At 40.1% G+C, this 21100-nt stretch overlaps 3 protein-coding genes across 4 annotated transcripts in view; 2 read left to right on the top strand and 1 right to left on the bottom strand.

The window, feature by feature from the left end:
• LOC119782975 (alpha-2,8-sialyltransferase 8F-like) overlaps positions 1–21100 on the top strand; it is a 76878-nt gene that overhangs the window by 33707 nt on the left and 22071 nt on the right. The window lies entirely within an intron of this gene.
• LOC119782951 lies at positions 6692–9846 on the bottom strand. Its single transcript, XM_038284163.1, has 2 exons — positions 6879–9846; positions 6692–6795 (listed from the first exon to the last, which is right to left on the bottom strand). The coding sequence occupies exon 1, from the start codon at positions 9747–9749 to the stop codon at positions 7269–7271; it is 2481 nt and encodes an 826-aa protein (XP_038140091.1). The 5' UTR covers positions 9750–9846; the 3' UTR covers positions 6692–6795; positions 6879–7268.
• Positions 12074–17716, top strand: LOC119782957. 2 transcript variants are annotated; one of them, XM_038284187.1, is made up of 12 exons: positions 12074–12346; positions 12542–12663; positions 12809–13115; positions 13215–13306; positions 13498–13550; positions 14917–14956; positions 15015–15082; positions 15211–15300; positions 15399–15712; positions 16626–16804; positions 17007–17179; positions 17494–17716. In XM_038284187.1, exons 1-12 carry the CDS (start codon positions 12193–12195, stop codon positions 17714–17716), a joined length of 1815 nt encoding a protein of 604 aa, XP_038140115.1. In that variant the 5' UTR covers positions 12074–12192. The 2 variants fall into 2 exon arrangements, with proteins under 2 accessions (XP_038140115.1, XP_038140105.1); XM_038284177.1 differs by having other exon boundaries at positions 13189–13306; positions 14917–15082.

Here is a 21100-nt window from a genome sequence, read left to right on the forward strand (position 1 = left end):
GGCTCTAGCGGTGGGGTTTTTCAGGAAGGTTCTAATCTGGTGTCATCGTGTCCACACATGGCTGTGAGCATGGGTGGAGTCAAAGTTCCTTGTTTGGTGGACACTGGCTCTATGGTGTCTACAGTTACCGAGAGTTTTTTTACTCAATATTTTGAGTTGTGGGGTCAGGAGAAACTGCAGTCTTGTCATTGGCTTCAGCTTAGAGCTGCCAATGGCCTTGCTATTCCCTACATAGGCTATTTGGAGCTGGATATTGAACTTTGTGGTAAGATGGTTCCTCAGTGTGGGGTATTGGTGGTCAAAGATCCTCCTTGTGGCGTATCATCACAGGCTCCCGGTGTTTTGGGGATGAATGTGATTAGTCGCTGTTATGGTGAGCTTTTTAAGCATCATGGTTCAACTTTGTTTAACTCACCTGCTGTTTCCAGAGCTCCAGAGTCCATTAAACAGGCCCTCCATAGATGCCATCATGCCACCACTCAACCTCCAGATGACGGTAAAGTAAAAGTGTGTGGTAAGAAGGCTCACTATATTCCTGGTGGCACACTGAAAACTATACCAGCCACTTGTTCAGAGAGCTATTCAGGTAAAGCTGTTTTGTTTGAGTCTTTGGATTCCAGCCTTCCTGCTGGGCTCCTTATTTCACCTTCTTTGGTCCAGGTCACAAGGGGAACTGCTTATATCCCCATTGTGAATGTGGGAATCACAGATGTGGTTTTACACCCTCGTACCTGTATTGGTACATTGAGTTCTGTTCATGTTGTCAGCTTACCTGCAGGTGTCCAAGCAGTATCGTCAGAAATTGCCTCTATGGGAGAGAAAATTGTTGCTCCTTCAGTCCATGAGCAAATAGATGCATTGGAGGTGACTGGACTGTCAGCTGAGGAACAGGGTCGGGTAAGAGCTTTACTTAAGGATTATAGCTCAGTCTTTTCTGCACATGATGGCGATTTGGGGTGTACTAATTTAGTCACCCATGATATCCCTCTTTTGGATGACACACCAGTTAAACAGCGTTACAGACGCATACCTCCTTCTGAGTATGAGGCAGCTAAAGAACATATTCACAAATTGCTAGAGGCACAAGTAATTAAGGAAAGCAGCAGCCCATATGCTAGTCCTATTGTGCTGGTTAAAAAGAAGGATGGGACTTTGCGCATGTGTGTTGATTATAGGCAATTGAATGCTAAAACCAGAAAAGATGCCTTTCCCCTTCCTCGTATAGAGGAGTCCTTGGATGCATTAGGTGGGGCACGCTGGTTTTCCACGTTGGATTTGGTGAGTGGATATAATCAGGTGCCAGTATCGGAGGCAGATCAGCCTAAAACCGCATTTTGCACTCCATTTGGCCTCTTTGAATGGACTCGTATGCCCTTTGGCCTCTGCAATGCACCCAGCACCTTCCAAAGGTTGATGCAGCGGCTATTTGGTGACCAGCAGTGTAAAAGTCTTCTGTTGTACCTGGATGACATTGTTGTCTTTTCCTCCACATTCCAACAACACCTGGAGAGGCTGGAGGTGGTTTTGAGTCGGCTTCAGGGAGAAGGTCTTAAAGTAAAGTTAAATAAATGTGCATTCTTTAAGCCAGAGGTGCATTATCTGGGACATGTCATCTCCGCGGAGGGTGTTGCAACTGACCCCAGTAAGACGGAAGTGGTTGCCAACTGGCAGCCCCCCACCACAGTTTCTGGGCTGCGATCATTTTTAGGGTTTGCTAGCTATTATCGCCGCTTTGTGGAGGGCTTTGCAAAGCTAGCTGCCCCTCTTCACAGGTTGGTTGCAGAACTAGGGGGCACCAGGTCAAGGAAGCAGAGTGACCAGAGCACCATACCTGGTTGGACAGAGGACTGTCAACGTAGTTTTGACGAACTGAAAGCCAGATTGACAACTGCACCAGTATTGGGTTATGCAGATTTTTCACTTCCTTTCATTTTGGAGGTAGATGCAAGTTATGGTGGTTTGGGAGCAGTGCTTTCACAAGAACAAGGAGGCAGGGTGAGGCCCATAGCTTATGCAAGCCGTGGGTTAAGACCTACAGAACGCAACATGCTGAATTATAGCTCCATGAAGCTGGAGTTTTTAGCACTTAAATGGGCTATGACTGAAAAATTCCGGGATTACCTTTTGGGCCATAAATGTGTTGTCTTCACTGACAATAATCCATTGAGCCATTTGGCTTCGGCCAATTTGGGAGCAACGGAGCAGCGTTGGGCTGCCCAGCTGGCTTTATTTGACTTTGAACTCAAATATCGTTCTGGCAGAACTAACAGGAATGCTGATGCTTTATCAAGACAGCATCCTGTTGGTGTACAAGATTTGGAAATTATGGTTCCTGGTACAGCTCTCCCTGAGCCCTTGAGAGAGGTTCTTCAAGGGAAGAAAAGGGAGGTTACTCAAGAGGCTGTTATGGCCTTGCCTAACCATACCATCTCTGAAATCAGTGTTTTCCAGCAAGCTGACCCAACCATCCAGGAGTTCTTGGTTTTCTGGAGGCGGAAACGGCGTCCAACTGCAGATGAACGGCAGCAGGTATCTCAGCAGGTCCTGGTGCTACTTAGACAATGGGACAAGCTAGTGGAGGAGGATGGTGTTTTGTACCGGCAAGTGTTCAAACCTGCTGGCGGTGAGTTAATTTTACAGTTGGTGTTGCCAATTTGTTTGAGGGAGGACACATTAAAACAAGTTCACCAGGAGCATGGCCACCAAGGGGTGGGGCGAACATTAGAACTCCTACGCCAACGCTGGTACTGGCCAGGTATGGCCGCAGAAGTGGCACATTGGTGTCAGAACTGTGAAAGATGCCAGGTAGCAAAACAGTCTCAGCCACAAGCTCGTACATTTATGGGACATTTGTTAGCGTCACGACCTAATGAAGTTTTAGCTATTGATTTCACAATGTTGGAACCTACAAGCAAGGGACTTGAGAATGTGCTGGTCATGACTGATGTGTTTAGTAAATACACCCTTGCTTTTCCCACCCGAGACCAGCGTGCTTCAACTGTCGCCCAGGTCTTGGTGAGGGAGTGGTTTTTCAAGTTTGGCATACCTGTCCGAATACATTCGGATCAGGGTCGTAGTTTTGAAAGTCTGCTCATTCAACAGTTGTGCCAGTTGTATGGCATTGAAAAATCACGCACCACACCATATCATCCAGCCGGTAATGGTCAGTGTGAACGGTTTAACCGTACCCTTCATGACCTGCTGCGAACCTTGCCTCCCTCTCGTAAAAGAGACTGGAGCTCATGTTTGCCACATGTTTTGTATGCTTACAACACCACACCCCATCAGGCGACCGGTGAATCACCCTTTTTCTTGATGTTTGGACAGGAACCTCGGCTGCCGGCTGACTTCCTTTTAGGAAGAGTTCAGGAACCTGTGGCTGGAAGTGTCCATGATTGGATTCAGGAGCATCAGGCCCGCCTTCAGGTAGCTTTTCAGGGTGCTCGTGATAGGTTGAGGGTGGCAGCGGAGCGCCGCAAGAGTCACCATGACCAACGAGTTCAACATGCTCCCCTGAAGGTTGGTCAGCTAGTGTGGCTAAGGGACTTTACCCCACGAGGACGTCATAAGATCCATGACCTATACGGCCCAGTAAAGTATAAAGTCCTCAGAGAGCCCAGTGAGGGAGGTTCAGTGTATACTATAGCACCTGTAACTGATCTAGCTAAAACCAGAAATGTTAATCGCATACTGTTAAAGGCGGTGGTAGAAGAGTCTGGAGAAGGTGCCATTGGTCCCAGCTCACCACTTGGTGATCATCGCTTTGAAGATGAGATGTCAGGTGATGAGGATATGTATGTTTTGGTGAGTAGCAATCCTCCTGCTCCAACAGTGGTGCAGGCTAACCAACCTTTTCAGTCAGGGGATCCACTACCTCAGTTGCCAGGTCCATCAGGCATTGTTACTCATGGGGGAGTAGCATCTTCTGGTCATTCACCTGGTCCGTCTAGGGCTGACAGTGAACCAGTTTTGCGGCGGTCAGCAAGGACAACTGCAGGCCAGCATTCTAATATTAACCGTCTTCCCAGACCAGCAGGTGAAGCTCCATCGGCTGTAAACTCTCCTGATCCTACAGCTAACTCTATTTTTGTCCTATTTAGACCATGGAATTGAGTCGTCGGGACAACGACACAAAAGGGGGGGTAGAATGTGGCAGGAAGAGGTATAGGCTGCACCTGCTGGCGGGGTGATTGCAAGTGGGCCAATAGCGCCAGAGGGCGCTCAGTATAAAAGCCGAGGTGAGCTCCAGTCTGAGACTCGTTGTTTGCTGTGGACACGTCGCGCACCGCGCTTCCGTGTTGAGCCGTCTGTGCGCAGAGTACAGGTGAGGTTGGCTGGCTGCGTACTTATAACTGCTTGTACATTGTAGTCATAGAGCCTTTTATCAGCAGAAACGTACGGGCGTATTTACCTCCACGTTTGATCGTGGGTGAGGTGGTTCCTGCAATAAGAGCCGACATTTGAGCGTTCCCATTTGGGTACAAGTGAGGAGAGCTTGGCCTGATCGGTAGGTGGACTCGGTGACAAATCTTGTGATTTATTCCTTTGTTTTAAACTATTATTGTTGTTTAGGAATCTCCACGGATCATCACACTTAATGCTGCTGCTTTGTTTGGACTGAATTACCGCTTACTTAGCGGTCAAGCTCGGCGTGTGGGACACGCCCCCCACCCCTCTTCCGACATCAGGACAAGGAGAGGCTGATCGCACTGATTTCGGATTGACTTGGGCCAGATTGCTCATTTTGTTGTGCTTGTCAAGCACAAGGACTTTTGATGGTTTTATCTACATATTTTTATCTTTTATTGCCTGTATTTTAACGATTGATTTTTTTTCTTTCTATTTTCTTTAGACCGCCGGTGGTGCGCTCGGGTCTGGATGCGGCGTCCCTTTTTGGTGTGATTGCAGTGATTAGCATCAATAGGTGGAGGGAATAACAGAGAGTGGGTGACTTCACGGGTGTTTGCTTTGATTTCTTTGTTTTGGAGCCTACCATCCAGGACCCGACTGTACCCACCGGTAAGCCTAGTTGGATCTATTTTGTGAATTTTCTTTTGTTCAGATACAGGTATTTATTTTTTTTTTTTATTTTATTCTTTGTAATAAATTATTATTGTCTTGAAACTTGTCTCTTGCTCATTGCAAAACCGGACCTGCGTCCCTTTATTAATTCCTGGGTGAAAACCCCAGGTGGCGTGGTTGGCAACACTTAAAATTGTATAGTCCAAGCCCCTGAATGCCACATAATTTTTTTTCTTTCTGATGTAGTGAAACCCGTTTCATTTTACGGCAACGTAAACTTTAACTTCATACCTATTTTATAGCCAATTGTAGGCCATCAGCGTAAAAAATAAAAAGTTCTGAAACATATTGTAATTTTATTATAAACAAAAAAACATCTACAAAATCTTATTACTACTCACTTGTCAAACCACAGATACCTAAAAAGTCCAGGTTAGTTTTCAGTGTTTTCCAATTTGTAGTCCTTTAAATTAATTATTTAATTTATAATTAATACCAAACACCAAATATTCCATGATTGATCTTGTATTTGTGTACAAAGGTCTAATAACAAGAATGTTATCAAAATTCTTCAACAGTTTAGATTACAAAAATTAATAGCGTAGTTACCTTTGCTAGTACCTAGTGTCATGTTCGGCTGAACGTATTTAGCCCACATGCAGAACACACACGGCAACAGGGATCAGTTAACTGTTTATTGATAGAGAGAAAATGGAAGCAACGGAGTCGACGGGGAAGCCACAGCACCGGGACCCGTTCGACTTCTGAAAGGAGAAGTAGGTGACTAGCCGGAAAGGGCGATCAGGCAAAAATGAACAGAGGAACGTGAGCTTACCACCGGACGCAGCAACCTAACCGGGGGAGGACGGAGCGGACTCAGGCTCTGATCGATGGAGCTGGTGGCGGGTGTCTCAGTGACAGGTGAGGCTCGGGCTTGAGGGTGACAGAGCTGCGCTGACTTAACAATGATCCGGGGCAGCAGGATAAACCAGAGTGGCTCGAAGCACCTTGCTTTGAGCCAGGAGAAAGGGAGGACCCTGTGGGAACTCAGACCCTGGAGTCAGCACGAGTGGGACCCTCTGAAAGGCGATCGAGAGGTAACCTGGGGAACAAAGAGGTTTGGGTTAACGAGGGAAGTCAGAACTCAGTAGAGAGACTGTGGCCTTAGTCGTACCACTACGGTTAACACTCTGGCGTCCTCCTGCTGTCTGGATGCTGCTCTTATAGTGCGATCAGACGCAGCTCAACCAGCCACAGGTGTGAGCGCCCTGCCCACCCGTCAACTGCAAACACCTGCGGAGAAAGCAGAACCGGCAGAAACTGCATGGCCCTGTCGGCTGAGTCCTGACACCTAGTTACTTTTATTCAGCATTAAGTGAGTTATTAACTCAGTAACTTTTTGGAGAGGCAATTAGTAACTATTAATAGTTACTTTTTTAAGGTAACATCCGCAACACTGGTAGACAACTTACCAGGAATTAGCCTGTTTTTAAATCTGTTTTAGATTATGCAGAGCAGCAGAAATCTGTGCTGTCAGGCGACTCTTTTGATTATGCTTTTATGAAGAAAAGCCATGATGTTGATCAGTCAACTAGTCATTACCCTTTGATGAATTTTTCACAAAGAGTAGTTCCAAGATGTTTTAAAACAAGAAAATACAGATTAAACATTGTTACTCCTCTAGAGATAATCAAGGCTCAACGTCGTTCTTTTGGTTTTAACAGCCATTTATTGTGGACACGTCTTATAAAGCCCCAAAAAATGCCGTCAGAACTAAGAAGGGAAACAGAACCCAAATTAGCTCTAAACAAATATAAAGCTTTACACAAATAAATATAGGTAAAACAAAGTCATACCTCATTGGCCGCATAAACTCCAGAGGAATAAAGATAACTTATACAGCTTTTCTTAGAAAATCAGTCTTAAAGCTTTCTGGTGAAACTTCTTGAAGAAACGTGCAAAAAAAAGAATTGTGTCAATCAATCTTCCCGTGGGCAACAACGTGAAATGCGGAACAAAAAACATAGGTTCCTCCTTACATTTTAATGAGCTTTTTAACCAATGTACAAAAACATAAATTTACTGAAAGTTATTTATTTATTTATGATTAAACTTTTAATTTCAATACTATTATGTATTAACTCTCGTTTTGAACTAAATATTAGAATATTTAAATGAGTTGACTCTGATGGCAGCTACACTCCCACCAAATCACTTGTGATTTCCTTAATAACTTAAAAGAGCGTCTACCCTGCCTCCAACAATGTCACTGTCTTATGAATAGGTCTGTCCAAGTATACTTGTTTAGTCTGTCTCTTGCCATGGTTATCGAAGGAAGAGTCACTGATCAATAGCTGCACCTTTCGCACACATCCATCTTCACTTGGATAAACTGCTGTGACCTTAGCAAGTTTCCAGTCGTTTCTTGGTGCTGGTTCATCTTTGATGAAGACTATGTCATTGACTTTTGCATTTCTTCTTGTTTTCTGCCATTTTTGTCTGTGATGTTGACCCAACAAATATTTCTTTTTCCATCTTTTCCAGCACTCAGTGGCTAGGTATTGAAGTCTTTCTTTGACATAAAACGGGCCAAAACAAGCCCTCCCACGATGTGTGCATGGGGAGGTTGTTTCCATGCTCTCATTAGGCAGGTTTGCCATTTTCTGTGCTTCTGTTCCTCGTCTGGATTTCCTGCATTTGACACAGTTGTAGATATAGGATGACACTGCTTGACTACATCCAAGTATCCAAATGCCATTTGCTCTTATCTCATTTATTGTCATGCTCCGGCCCTGATGTCTCACACGTTGATGATAGTGATCAATCAGTAACCTTGTGATGTGGCTTGTCTTTGGTAAAATAGCTGGGTGCTTGACGTATGGATGAAGAGTAGCTTGCTCTAACCTACCTCCCACTCTGAGGACACCTTTGTGGTCGAGAAAGGGGTTGAGTCTATGGAGCTTATTTGTCTTGTCTTTCGTTAACTCCTTTCGGGACTGAAGCTCCTTGATCTCTTTGGAGAAGACTGAGCCTTGTACGATGGCTATGATCGCAAGTTCAGCTTCTTGTCTTTCTTCAAGACTTGTAGGTTCATTGGTTCTCTTTTGCTTTCTCTTAAACTCTTTCCCAAATCTGATGAGCCTTGCGGTAGCTTTGACTAGTCTTGACCAGCTGGAGAACTTCACAAAACGTTCCGCCAAAGAATCTATACTTGCCAGCTTGTGGTTCGCAAATACTTTCCATACTTCTGGGTCTTCTAATCCAGCTTCTCCCACCTTAACCTCTCCACTGGGTTGATCACAATGTCCATCTTCTTTAACTTTCACTCCATCTTCCATTATAGAAATGAAACATAAATCCTCTTGAGAGAGATGAGAATCTTCCACTTTCTTTTCATTAAAATCAGATTTGAGAACTTTAATCACACTTGATGGCGTGAAAACTTCCTTGACCTGAGTGCGGCAAATAAAGTGCACCTCTTTAGATAGCTGATCAGATGGTGAACTGGGTGTTACTTCCTTAATTATCCTGTGACTACATCCAATAATTTCCCCATAGTCAACACAATGATCAACACCTCCGACTATTGTCCAGCCGAGATCTGTCCTTTGAGCGAAGGGCTCATTGTCCTTTCCTGACACAACTTCTCTTGGTGCCAATGCTTGCGAACAGTTATAAACTATTAATAGAGCAACATCGCATTCAATAAGAGGGGCAATTTCTTCAGCCAGGTGCTCCAGGTGAGGCCATGCTCTTGCAGTCTTTGGTGTGGGAATATGGCTTAAATTGGCAGGAATAAAATCTCTAGTATATGTCATAGGAAGAGGGATTCTCTTTGAAGAGTAGAAGCCTCTGATTTGTAGCCCAGAGAGCCTTTGACTTGGAACAACCGTATCTTTAGATGACAATGTAGAGAGCTTTAAATGTACTTCTCTTTTCTCTGTGTCCAGAGCATCTGCCTTTTCTTTGAGAACAAATGTAGTGTCACTTTGACTATCCAGAAGGGCGTATACTAATATTTCCTGTTCTGGATTGCTTGCTGTGGATAACCAAACTGGAATCACTGTAGATGTAAGATTGCTCTTATCACCTTGGATCACACGGTTTGAGATTGCTTCATTTGATATTTCTTTACCTTGTGCTTTGGTTACTTTCACTTCACTTTGTTCTTCATCGCTGTCCCTGTTTCTTCTGGACTCTTTGTCCCGTTCTTCGTGTAAACATGTTGGGTGTTTTCCCTTACAGGTGTTACAAATGCTTCTTCTTTCACATTTTTTGGATTGGTGTCCAAAACTGAGACATCCAAAACATAGTCTTTTTAATTTTACAAACTTCACTCTTTCAGGTATGGCTTTCTCCATAAACTTCCGACAATTCTGAATGTCATGATTTAATTTTTCACAGAAAACACATTTGTTTGTTTCTGTTCTCTCTTCTGTGCTGCTTGCAAAGGCCTTAGCACAGACACTTTGAGCCTTTAAAGTTTTCACTTTCTCTGAGTCATTTGCCTTGAGAGCATGTAGCGATGTCACTGGGTTACATGCTATTTTAGCTTCTCTTGTGACAAAGTCAACAAAGTTGCTAAATGTTGGAAATGAACCCGTCTCCTCTTCAATCTGAATGACTTGTCTATTCCATCTTGCTGTAAGCCAATCAGGCAACTTGTTGAGCATTCTCTGGTTCTCACTGCAGTCATTTAAAACCTCGAGACTCTTTATCTGAGACATTGCTGCTTCACAACCCCGGAGAAAATCAGAGAACTCTCTCAGTTCAATACAGTCCTTTGTTCCAATTTTCGGCCATGATGAGAGCTTATCTCTGAAGGCTTTAGCGATTATGAACGAACTTCCGTATCTTTCCTCTAGAATGTTCCAAGCTGACTGATATGCTGTGTCTGTTTCCAGTAGAAAGTAAGCTTCGATGGCCTTTCTTGCAGGACCACCAACATACTTTCGTAGGTAGTAGATCTTTTCACCCACTGGAATGTTCTTTCTTTCAATCAGCATTTGAAAGGAAATTTTCCAGTCCTTGTATTTGATTGGATCACCATTGAAAACAGCAGGTTCAGGAACTGGTAGCCGGCTAATGCTGATGGTCTCTGCTAAAACCTTAGCTAGTACTGCTGTTCCATCTTCCTGTGTTGTAATGTTGGTAGGTTGCCCAATAGAGGTGTCTTGTGGCATGATGAAAGCTTGTGCTCTTGGATTGAGGTTTGAAGTTGGAAGCTTGGGTTCAGACTGGTTTACAACATTGTCTATGCTTCTTTGTGATTGGCTCCTATTATGCAAAATATCTGATATTTCTTCATCAGAGCTGTATTCCTGATCATACACTTTCAGTCGTGCTTTAGCAGCATTAATTTGCTTTACAGTTTCTAAACGCTTAAGCTCTCTTCTTCTTTGCTCTAATAATCTTTGAGTTTCAGCATTTTCTGCTTCTTGTTTTGCAAGCCTTTCTTTGTTTTCTAATTCAAGCTCTTCCAGTTTCTTTCTCTCACACTCCATTTCTTCCATCATCTTTAGAGTGGCTTCCATGGCAGCCAGTTCTGCTGCTGCCTCTTGCCTTTTGACAGACAGCTTACTTGAGTGGCTTGAACGTACACTACTTGACTGTTTGGAACTTTGGTAACTTTTTGGAGTGCTCACAGAACTAGCTTCAGTACGGCCCAATGATCTCTTTTCTAGATCCCTATCATCTTCTTTTGCAGCCATGTTTTCTTGGGCTTGCTTAATAATTTTTCTGGAAACTGCATCACATGTGTCCACTCTACGACGAGTGTCTCTATCAGGTGTTTCAAAACTGTGCATCTCCTCATAGACTTGCATCACTTCTCCTGATGTATATTGAATTTGAACAATATGATTGTGCAAACTTGTTGTTATATGTGCTTCAAGTGCTCTTTTAGCTTGTTTAGCAGCAGTTTTCCATTTGTCATAACTGATCTTGAAACAAGCATAAAGCTTGTTCATTTTTTCTTCGTGCATCACTTGGCCTTTTTCAGTTAATTTTCTCTGTCTTGTGCTTTTCCTTAAGCCTTCTGCAGAAGCAGCTTCACTTGTGGTTAGCTCTCCAGGGTTTCCTTTTTGTTGCACCTTCACAGCTTCAGTCATACAGTCTTCCTGCATGGCCATTTCACTGTCCATTTCGTTTATGTGATAAAGGTTTTCTTAAATCTAACTTAAAAATATTTCTATATTAAAATGTAGCTTCTAGCACTAACCTTTCAATTATAATTTTTCCTTAAATGAACTTAAATTTAGTGTAACTTTAACTCTACTTAAATACCACCTTTTTTTCCTTATTTTTATTTATTTATTTTTTTAAACTTAAATTATTTCTATCTTCAGGATGAACTAAAATGTGGTATAACACCTTAAACTACGGTGGCTGGGAAGTGCAAATCAACAATACAAAATCTGAAACACTTAAAAATCTTGAAACAACTTTACATTTGAGAAAACAAATTTACAACAAACGAAACACTTTTACAAATCATAAAACAAATTTACATTTGAGAAAACAAATTTACAACAAACGAAACACTTTTACAAATCATAAAACAAATTTACATTTCAGAAAACAAATTTACAACAAACGAAACACTTTTAAAAATCATAAAACAAATTTACATTTCAGAAAACAAATTTACAACAAACGAAACACTTTTACAAATCATAAAACAAATTTACATTTCAGAAAACAAATTACAACAAACGAAACACTTTTACAAATCATAAAACAAATTTACATTTAAGAAAACAAATTTACAACAAACGAAACACTTTTACAAATCATAAAACAAATTTACATTTCAGAAAACAAAATTACAACAAACGAAACACTTTTACAAATCATAAAACAAATTTACATTTCAGAAAACAAAATTACAACAAACGAAACACTTTTACAAATCATAAAACAAATTTACATTTCAGAAAACAAATTTACAACAAGCGAAACACAAGCGGCAAAACACAGTTACATAGCCAAAAACAAATTAACAAAAGACGGCTACACAGAAAGGGAATGTCCCAGTGGCAGGATGTGACGTCACGATTACCCTGACTTGTAGTACAAACAGCTCAATCTGTAGTCCTCCTGCTTGGAAAGTCAGCGCCGAAAATTAGATAGAAAGAATTGCACTGAAGCTGTTTTTACGCTGACCGAACAATGTTTTGCCCTTATTGTGGAGCACATTTCAGCCAGTTTACACAATTTTGTTGTTCGTGCGGACGGTCTCTGGAACTTTTACGGGACACGGACCAGGTGGCAGGACCAAGCGCGCAGGTAACATCAAAGCTACAGTTAGACAGTTCTAAACAAAGTAAGTGGGATATTGGTTTGCACTAAGTTTAATGTACCTCCTGCATATATCAATGAAATAACAAATTCATTGGAACGTTTGTTTAACATGCGGTTAAGCCAAATGTTTTCTGTTTTGTTTTGCTTGTTCTGTGTTAGCATGCTATAAGTAGGGGCTGTTAATAAGCGTGTTTTAATGTAAAGCTTTCTATTCCAGAAGAACAGACATGCCCATCATACAAACAGTTCATTGAGTACAGGAGCTCTAAATCAAGAGAGCGACAGTCTTTTAGCTACGGGTCCAAATTAAAATGTCAACAACAGAGCAAACCTGTCCAGGTAAGTAGGCTACTCAACTATGTATGGGATATGAGGGGATACGATTTCTGTCGGGGATAACTACCTTGGCACGACACCGTCTTAACACTTGGAATACAGGATTATTAAATTTTTACGTGATCGTTCTTGTGTTCTTTGTTACCAGATAAACATAGGACTGATGGTGGGTCATGGAACTGAATTAAAACCTCTAAGAGGGAAGACACTGCCTTTATTTACAAACACGGAGATAACAGCACAGGACCTATTGAAACAGGCTGTACAGAAAATGAGAACATTTAACAAGGACCTGGGGGAGGGGCCATACGTCCTTTTGTATCCAGACTGTACAGAGGTGGTGAATGTGCCTGGGACAGAGAGACCATTTAGATTGGCAGACTATAAAAAAGAAATAGGAAAGACATACCCCAGAATCACTTTTTTCATCTGCCCAGAGGAACATTTCAAAGGAGGTATGTGGATGTCAATATTTGAGTTTTTTGTTTGTTTGTTTTTTTTTTTTTTTTTGCTGAATTTAAACTCTAGAATGCACGATAATGTGTTATTTTCAGCCTCTACTACAGCAGATGATACCTCAGACTCTGATTCTGAAATTGTCATCACTTCTAGAAGCACAGCCGAGTTCAATCAAGCTGACACTGTGGTATGTAAGTTTTTCTCAAAAGTATTTTTTTTAGCATAAAACCATTAGCATATGTGTTCTGGTAAATCCTTCCGGAGAAATTTGATACACTTATTGTATTTTCAGAAAAAGTAACTACTATTTCACCAATGATGCAGTAAGCAATTAAGAAACTATTAAACATTTTAAGAGTTGTATGCTTTTCTTCTCAGGTTTTTGAACCACAAGACCACAGTTCCCCTGATTACAAATATGTTGAGAAAGAGTAAGTTTTTTTCTCAAAAGAGAGAATTTTTCATTCAGATATACCATTAATTACCCCAGAGCTTTTTTTGTTCTTATAAATATGTGGCTGGAGACACTTTATTTTTTACAAAATGCCATTTACAGTTGTGATTAAAAGTTTGCATACCTTCAAGGTCAATTCACAATAGTAGTTCAAATAACAAGGAACTGATAAAGTCACAACAAATAAAAATGTACTGAATTATACTTTAGTTAAATTAAATAGTAATTTTGAATTTATTAAAAGAAATGTCCCAGAAAAATTAGAGCACCTTGCTCATGAACAGAGGACCAGAATACCATCAACAGCTGCAGACGTCTGATTGGACGTTAAAGCAACCCTTACCGATCTTGCATTTCATAAAGCACAGCAAGATTATTTGAATCTAAACAGTCCCACCTCACTCCTAAGACCAACCCCCCCCCCCCCCACCCGCCTTCATTCTCTCTGCCTCCCAATGCAGAATCAAAGGTCTTTCAGGCAGGTCCCTCAGCCAATCCTATGGGTGCACCCCCCTGCAAGGATTGGTCAGAGTTTTCTTTGAATATTTAGAGATTGGAATAATATTTCATCAGTCAGTCATTTTCTGCACCGCATATCCAGTTCAGGGTTGTTGGGGTTGCTGGAGCCTATCCCAGCTATTATCAGCTGAGAGGCGGGGTACACCCTGCACAGGTAACCAGTCTGTCACAAGACCAACACAGAGAGACAGACAACCATTCACACTCACATTCATACCTAGGGGCAATTTAGAGTGATCAATTAACCTATCATGCATGTCTTTGGATGGTGGGAGGAAGCTGGAGTACCCGGAGAGAACCCACACATACACGAGGAGAACATGCAAACTCTGGAATAATATTTCATTTTGATTAATGGTGGGTCTGTTTGTAGTTCAGAATTCCATTACCTCATTCATGGCACTTTACTCTATTAAAAAATAGTGTAAGAATGCAATATTGGTAAGAGTTGCTTTAAAGAAAAGATATGGTTATGTTTGCCTCAGAATTTTGCCCAATATTTTAGTTCAGTAGCCCATCACGATCGCTTACTTGTTTTATTTTTTGTGTATGATATATCTGTTGAATCACAATTCAGAATCAATCATTATGTTCATATTTTTTTAATGTGTTATTACTTTTGTCAATTTCAATTCATTCCACTGGCAGCAGATTTTTTTTCACTCTATTTAATGGTAAGAGGTGTAAACTTTCAAGCACAACTATATAATGAAATTATCATATTTATGTCTCTTTTATGTTCCTTGACATCAAAATGTTACCCACAATACTGTTATACTCTGTGTCTTCAAAATTATAACTTCACCAATTTTTTCATATTTCAGAGATGTGCCACAACGTTTATCCACAGTACAACCTGGACAGGTATTCAGGCACTTTATGTCAACCTGGAGTTTCTTGCCATCATTGTATTTTTTTTCAGATTGTGATATCTGATACAGAGGATCTCGATCCACTTGAAAAAAACAATCAAGTCACAACTCCTTATAGGTTAGTGAAAGATGATACTGCCCCCTATCCCCAATACTTCCATTTTTTTTTTTTTTGGACATTTGGGTCCAAACAATGAATGGTTGAATGGAACATGTTTTAATGTGGAAATAATTGTTTTTCAACAGCAAATACTCTGAAATGTGTGCACCCTATATTGAGGAGGATGATGAGGAACTGGTTGAAGTTGCTTCAACAAATGTACAGCACACAGCAAAGTAAATTGACATATAAATAATATTTTTCTAAAAAAAGAAAAAAAGAAGTACTCTGCAGTCATGAATATCTTCTTACTGTGTCACTCTTATCATTACAGGGAAGATTTAAACATTACTCTACCTGACATCATTGCAAACCTGTCCCACACTATTGATCATGGAAGAGTCAGCAGATTCAACATCTCAAGGGCAAATGTTTGGGATGGAGCAATTAGAGGTTTCAGGCGTTCATCATACTCTGAAACCTGTGACATGCTAGTAAAATTTACTGATGATGCTGGAGTTTTTGAAGAAGGACTTGACACAGGTGGCCCAAAGCGGGAATTTTTGAGCCTGCTTATGAAACATCTGAAAGATCGTCCCATCTTTGATGGACCAGAAGGACATCGGTTCTTGGTGTACAATGCAAATGGTATGTATACTGTAGGATCAGGTATTTGCTAAATGTTTACATAGCTTTATTTATTGAATTTTTTTTGTCACTATTCTTAATGAGTTGTCAGACCTCCTGATTTTTTTCCCCAAAAAAGCAATCCCTGACTAATCTAGCAACATTTTCTGGTGTTATTTGAGACTTTTGGAGACAGCCCTGATATAACATATTGTTTATTCCTCTCTGAGTCATGGTGCTGCCCCAGGGCCCGTTCCGTCCAAAAAAACTCAACTGTCTCGTTGTTCATGCCCAGCATCCAGCTCTCAGCATCAGTTCCAGCTACAGTCAGAGCAGATTTTCACCTCTGCTCTATTAAGCAGACTCAAAATTAAACTCAAAGCTGACACTAGCTGATCCCCCCCTGGTTTACCATTAATATTAATGCCTCTTAATAAAGGGGAAAAACAACATTTAAAAAGTTAAAATTGATGGAACATGTTGTGCAATCTAAATTAAAGAACAGCCGAAGCTGTTTGTTAAAGTACTAAAAATGGAAGAAGAAAAAACTGTTTGATTTTTGGCAGAATCATATTATTATTATTTTTTTTATTTAAATCAATTTTTAAAATTTCTGAGAAATTGATAGAAATTGAGTTTACAACATTAATGTCTGTATCTATAATTTGATTCAGCTTTTTACAAAAATTAATTTAAACACAAAAAATGCTTTTGGGGCGAAGATTGTTATGTAAATAATTGAGATTAATTCATTGAAAAACCTCACACTGGATTTTTTTTTTTTTAAGAAAGAAAATCAAGTCCCACCCCATCCATCCAGTCTGTCCATCTATCTATCCATCCTCTCAACCTGTCGGTCTGTCCGTTCGTCTGTCTGTTGTGTCATTGTATGTACTGTATATGTAAATAAAATTCTCTATGTATTAATTTACAGCTGTTAGGGAGGATGAATACTTCTTGGCAGGAAAGATGATTGCAGTGTCAGTTGTGCACGGAGGTCCAGGACCCCATTTCCTGTCAGAAGATCTGGTACATTATCTCGCAGGACAGGCTTCATTCAAAGCAACAGTTGCTTCGGTAACTGATGAGGGTATAGGGAAAGCTTTACAAGAGGTGAGGACTGCACACAGTTCCAGTGTTATAGGTCAGAGTAAATGCATTGAGTTATTTTAAGAGTTTTCACTTACTTTAGTCTATATTGTACATTAGCTTAATTTAGTTGAGTTTACGGTATGTGTTATTTGTCTTGAATAAAAAGGAGGAAGGAAATCTAGGCTACAGTCTTAGTGTTTATGTTCATTTTTATATCCTTCAGATTGAGAATGCTGCTTCAGTGGATGTCCTGCGTGAATGTGTCATTCGACACAGCACTATGCTGCAGACAGCAGGTTGTCTGCGACATGTTTCCTCTGTTGAGGAAAAGAAAGACATTGTGTCCGACTATCTCCGATGGTACATTATTGACCGCAACTCATCTGCACTTGACAGGTGAGATTGTATTAAAAATAATAAAAATAATTCTACAGTTGTGTACAAGTTGTTTACAATTTACTAAATTATGATTTAGTAAATTGTACTTTATTTATACTTTTTCAGTTTCTTTTTATTGGAATTAATATTGTGAATTTAACCTTTCTTTAATGGTTGTGCAAATATTCAAGCACAACTGTATGCTTGTGTTGTGAACAATTTGAGTGTGGGAACAATACAAACTGTCAGAGCTTATATTTCACAAGGCCATGTATGTATAAACATATTAATACAGTGTGATCAGGCAGTGACATCATGTGTTCATTCTTCAGATTTAAAGATGGTCTTTCAGCACTGCACTTTTTGGATGCGCTTCAGCAACATCCCACCATGCTGTCCCCAGTCCTGTGCCACATTGAAAAGAAGCTCACAGCTCTTGAGCTAGAGCAACTTTTCAAACCTAACTTCAGTCCAGTCGGGAGTAACAGGAGACTTCTAGAGAGTCAAACTATGGGCTACTGGGCAGATTATCTCCTTGACTGTGAAGGTTTGTAAATCTTTTACAACTACGTGTGAAAAAACAATGTGAAATAGTGTCTGGAAAACCATATCTTTTCTTCACAGAAGGCCAGGCTGCTGTGTCTGTGGAGGATGTTTTGATGTTTGCAACTGGGCTGACATCACTTCCCCCTTCTGGATTGGACCCACTGCCAAAACTACACTTCCTGGATGACTCTCGATTCCCAATGGCTAATATATGCCTGAACACATTGAAACTGCCACTGATAGATTCATACCCTGTGTTTAAAACACAAATGGACTTTGGCATTCAGAATTCTCCAGGGTTTGGCTGTTTCTAAGTCATGTGACTAGATAACCCCAGAGATCAAACTTGTTTGGTTGTACCACTACAGATGCAGATTTGTACCCATATTTTTCTTTTCTTATTTGTTATATATTTTGAATGAGAGAGGGGTGGGGACATGGTGGTATCAACGCCAAAAACAATTTCAGTTTCAAGAGGTCACCCTGACTGTCAACAAGAGCTGCTCTTTATTTTTTCTATTCTTTTAGAAGACAACATTGTAAATTCAGTTAATACTGTAATCGTGCTTCTGAATTTAAAATAGTTGCATGACAAACATTGATTTCTTAAATGTCACTATTTTTACATTGGTTTAAAAAGAAAGCTTTTGAAGGAGTAATATGTTCTATATACTCATAGCGTAGGCATAAACATACATTACTGTGCAATACTTTTCTTTTTCAAATGTTTGGGAAGGTAATATTTCTTGATGTTCGCCCACTTTCTTCAGGTTAACATTTAAGCATTACAGTAGACAAGTGCTAATGCAAAGAAACAGTGAAACTAGCCAATATTCAGCTTTTTCAGTTTTCTAAGCAGTTGTTGGTGATTCACACTGATTTAGAATTGAGCAATTTCTTTCAGCTTTAAGTAAAGTTCTGCAGCAGACTCCCAGTTGTGTGGTGCTTGTAAATTATGATTCTCCATAACCATGTCCATGTACTCCTGTATATTTGAGTTCCCACAAGGAGGTAAGCACAGCCTGGACTCAGGGAAAGCATCCAGCTCAGCTTGATGAATGGGGAATCCACAGTCCCTGGAGCCATACCTGAGAAAAATGAAAGACAAAATAGTGTTGGTATACATTCAGGCATTTAAAATAAAGAAAAAAAACAAACAAACAGTTACCTGTGTGGTAAATAGTACAGCTCATTGGGCACTCCTCCTGGGCATGAAGCTGTTCTTGAAGGACGTATCCGATGACTGTTCCACAGTGTCACACACTCATCTAGGTCCTTTTGAACAACCTCACCAAAGCAAAATCTCAATAGGCACTGATGCTCATGACTTCCATTGAAGTGTCCTGCATCTCTCAGGTCTGCAAATAGCTCCATCCAAAACTGAGCCCTATAAAAATGTATATAAGTTTTAGCGATTTTAGTTGTGTTTGAAAGTTTACATCCCCTTCCATAAAATAAAGGGCAAAATTCACAGTAATGATTCAAAATAATTAGAAACTGTTAAATGTAATAATAAATAAAAATGTAGTAATATATAATTTAATAAAGTAAAATATTGATTTTTGGAGTTTTTGTTTAAATAAATAATTTATATATTAAAAATTAAAACTGTCCCCGACAAATCAAAACAACTTGCTCATGAACAGTGGAGCAAAACACCTGTCAACAGGTGTAGAAGTCTTATTGAACATTACAGAAAAAAATCTCTGATTGCAGTGGGTTGCTCAACAACATTTTAATTTAAGAGCTCCATCATGCTTGTATTCTTGTTTTATTTTTGCTTCATCTGTTGAAGTAGCAAACAAAATCAATGTCATGATGTTTCTAAAAATTCTTATTATTAATTTAGTCCATCTCAACATTTTTCACTCAGCTGATTTTTTTTCTGTAGGTTATTTAATGGGATGATAAAATTTCAAGCACAAATATATATGAATTTCATACAAATGAGTCAAACCAAATATTATATTTACCTCCCCTTTCTGTATATGGACCACCAGGACTCAATTCGCTGGTTGTTGGTAGAGGAACCAAACATGTGGCTTGATTCACCTCTGAAGTGGTCATCATGATGGTGACGTAGCGAACACTGAACAGCAGCCATGATACCATTTTCCGTGCCACAATCAGTTCTCAGTCTCATGGGGACAACACCAAGGTCTCGGACACACGACAAAAAATTGTGCGCGATAACTGAAGGGTTATTGTTTGTTGGTCCACATTTGAGCCACAGGACTTTCCGAGAAAATCCATCTATGCATCCTGAAATGGCTAACCCAAATGGTTTAAGTTTGTCATATCCATCGGCATGCCACATATAGTTGGGTCCAAGTGAATGATAGGTTCTCCTGATGAATCGTCGGCGTGCTCTCCTCTCGCATCCTCGAGGATTAAGCGTCCGGAGTAAATTCATGACATCGTCTCTCTTCACTTTGAGATGGTGCTTTTGTCTCAGTACTTGCCACATGGTTCTATACCCAAACAGTTCTCCAGGTCCACGAAGTTCTTCCCTGATTGCGTTTATTACAGTGGCTCTGGGGCTATAATATTTTCTCCTGTACAAACCAGCATTATTAAGTTTACTTTTAAGAGTTCTCAAACTCATCTTAACACCGTGTAAACTTGACATCATGTCCAAGATTACACTATATGAGTGACCCTCATTGAAATATTCAGTGCAGTATTGCAGAACATCGAATCCTGCCACCTGGTCCGTGTCCCGTAAAAGTTCCAGAGACCGTCCGCACGAACAACAAAATTGTGTAAACTGGCTGAAATGTGCTCCACAATAAGGGCAAAACATTGTTCGGTCAGTGTAAAAACAGCTTCAGTGCAATTCTTTCTATCTAATTTTCGCCGCTGACTTTCCAAGCAGGAGGACTACAGATTGAGCTGTTTGTACTACAAGTCAGGGTAATCGTGACGTCACATCCGGCCACTGGGACATTCCCTTTCCGTGTAGCCGTCTTTTGTTAATTTGTTTTTGGCTATGTAACTGTGTTTTGCCACTTGTGTTTCGTTTGTTGTAAATTTGTTTTCTCAAATGTAAAGTTGTTTTATGATTTGTAAAAGTGTTTCGCTTGTTGTAATTTTGTTTTCTCAAATGTAAAGTTGTTTTATGATTTTTAAAAGTGTTTCGTTTGTTGTAATTTTGTTTTCTGAAATGTAAATTTGTTTTATGATTTGTAAAAGTGTTTAGTTTGTTGTAAATTTGTTTTCTGAAATGTAAATTTGTTTTATGATTTGTAAAAGTGTTTCGTTTGTTGTAATTTGTTTTCTGAAATGTAAATTTGTTTTATGATTTGTAAAAGTGTTTCGTTTGTTGTAAATTTGTTTTCTGAAATGTAAATTTGTTATATGATTTGTAAAAGTGTTTCGTTTGTTGTAAATTTG

Source organism: Cyprinodon tularosa, unplaced genomic scaffold, assembly GCF_016077235.1.
Source record: "Cyprinodon tularosa strain WSP-4 unplaced genomic scaffold, ASM1607723v1 ctg105, whole genome shotgun sequence".
Lineage (NCBI taxonomy): Eukaryota > Metazoa > Chordata > Actinopteri > Cyprinodontiformes > Cyprinodontidae > Cyprinodon > Cyprinodon tularosa.

Coding starts and splice junctions, on each gene's coding strand:
- LOC119782951 (XM_038284163.1), bottom strand. CDS start 9,749: ATGTCTCAGATAAAGAGTCTCGAGGTTTTAAATGACTGCAGTGAGAAC.
- LOC119782957 (XM_038284177.1), top strand. CDS start 12,193: ATGTTTTGCCCTTATTGTGGAGCACATTTCAGCCAGTTTACACAATTT. Junction 12,347..12,541: donor GTTAGACAGTTCTAAACAAA/GTAAGTGGGATA, acceptor TTTCTATTCCAG/AAGAACAGACATGCCCATCA. Junction 15,301..15,398: donor AATGTACAGCACACAGCAAA/GTAAATTGACAT, acceptor TTATCATTACAG/GGAAGATTTAAACATTACTC.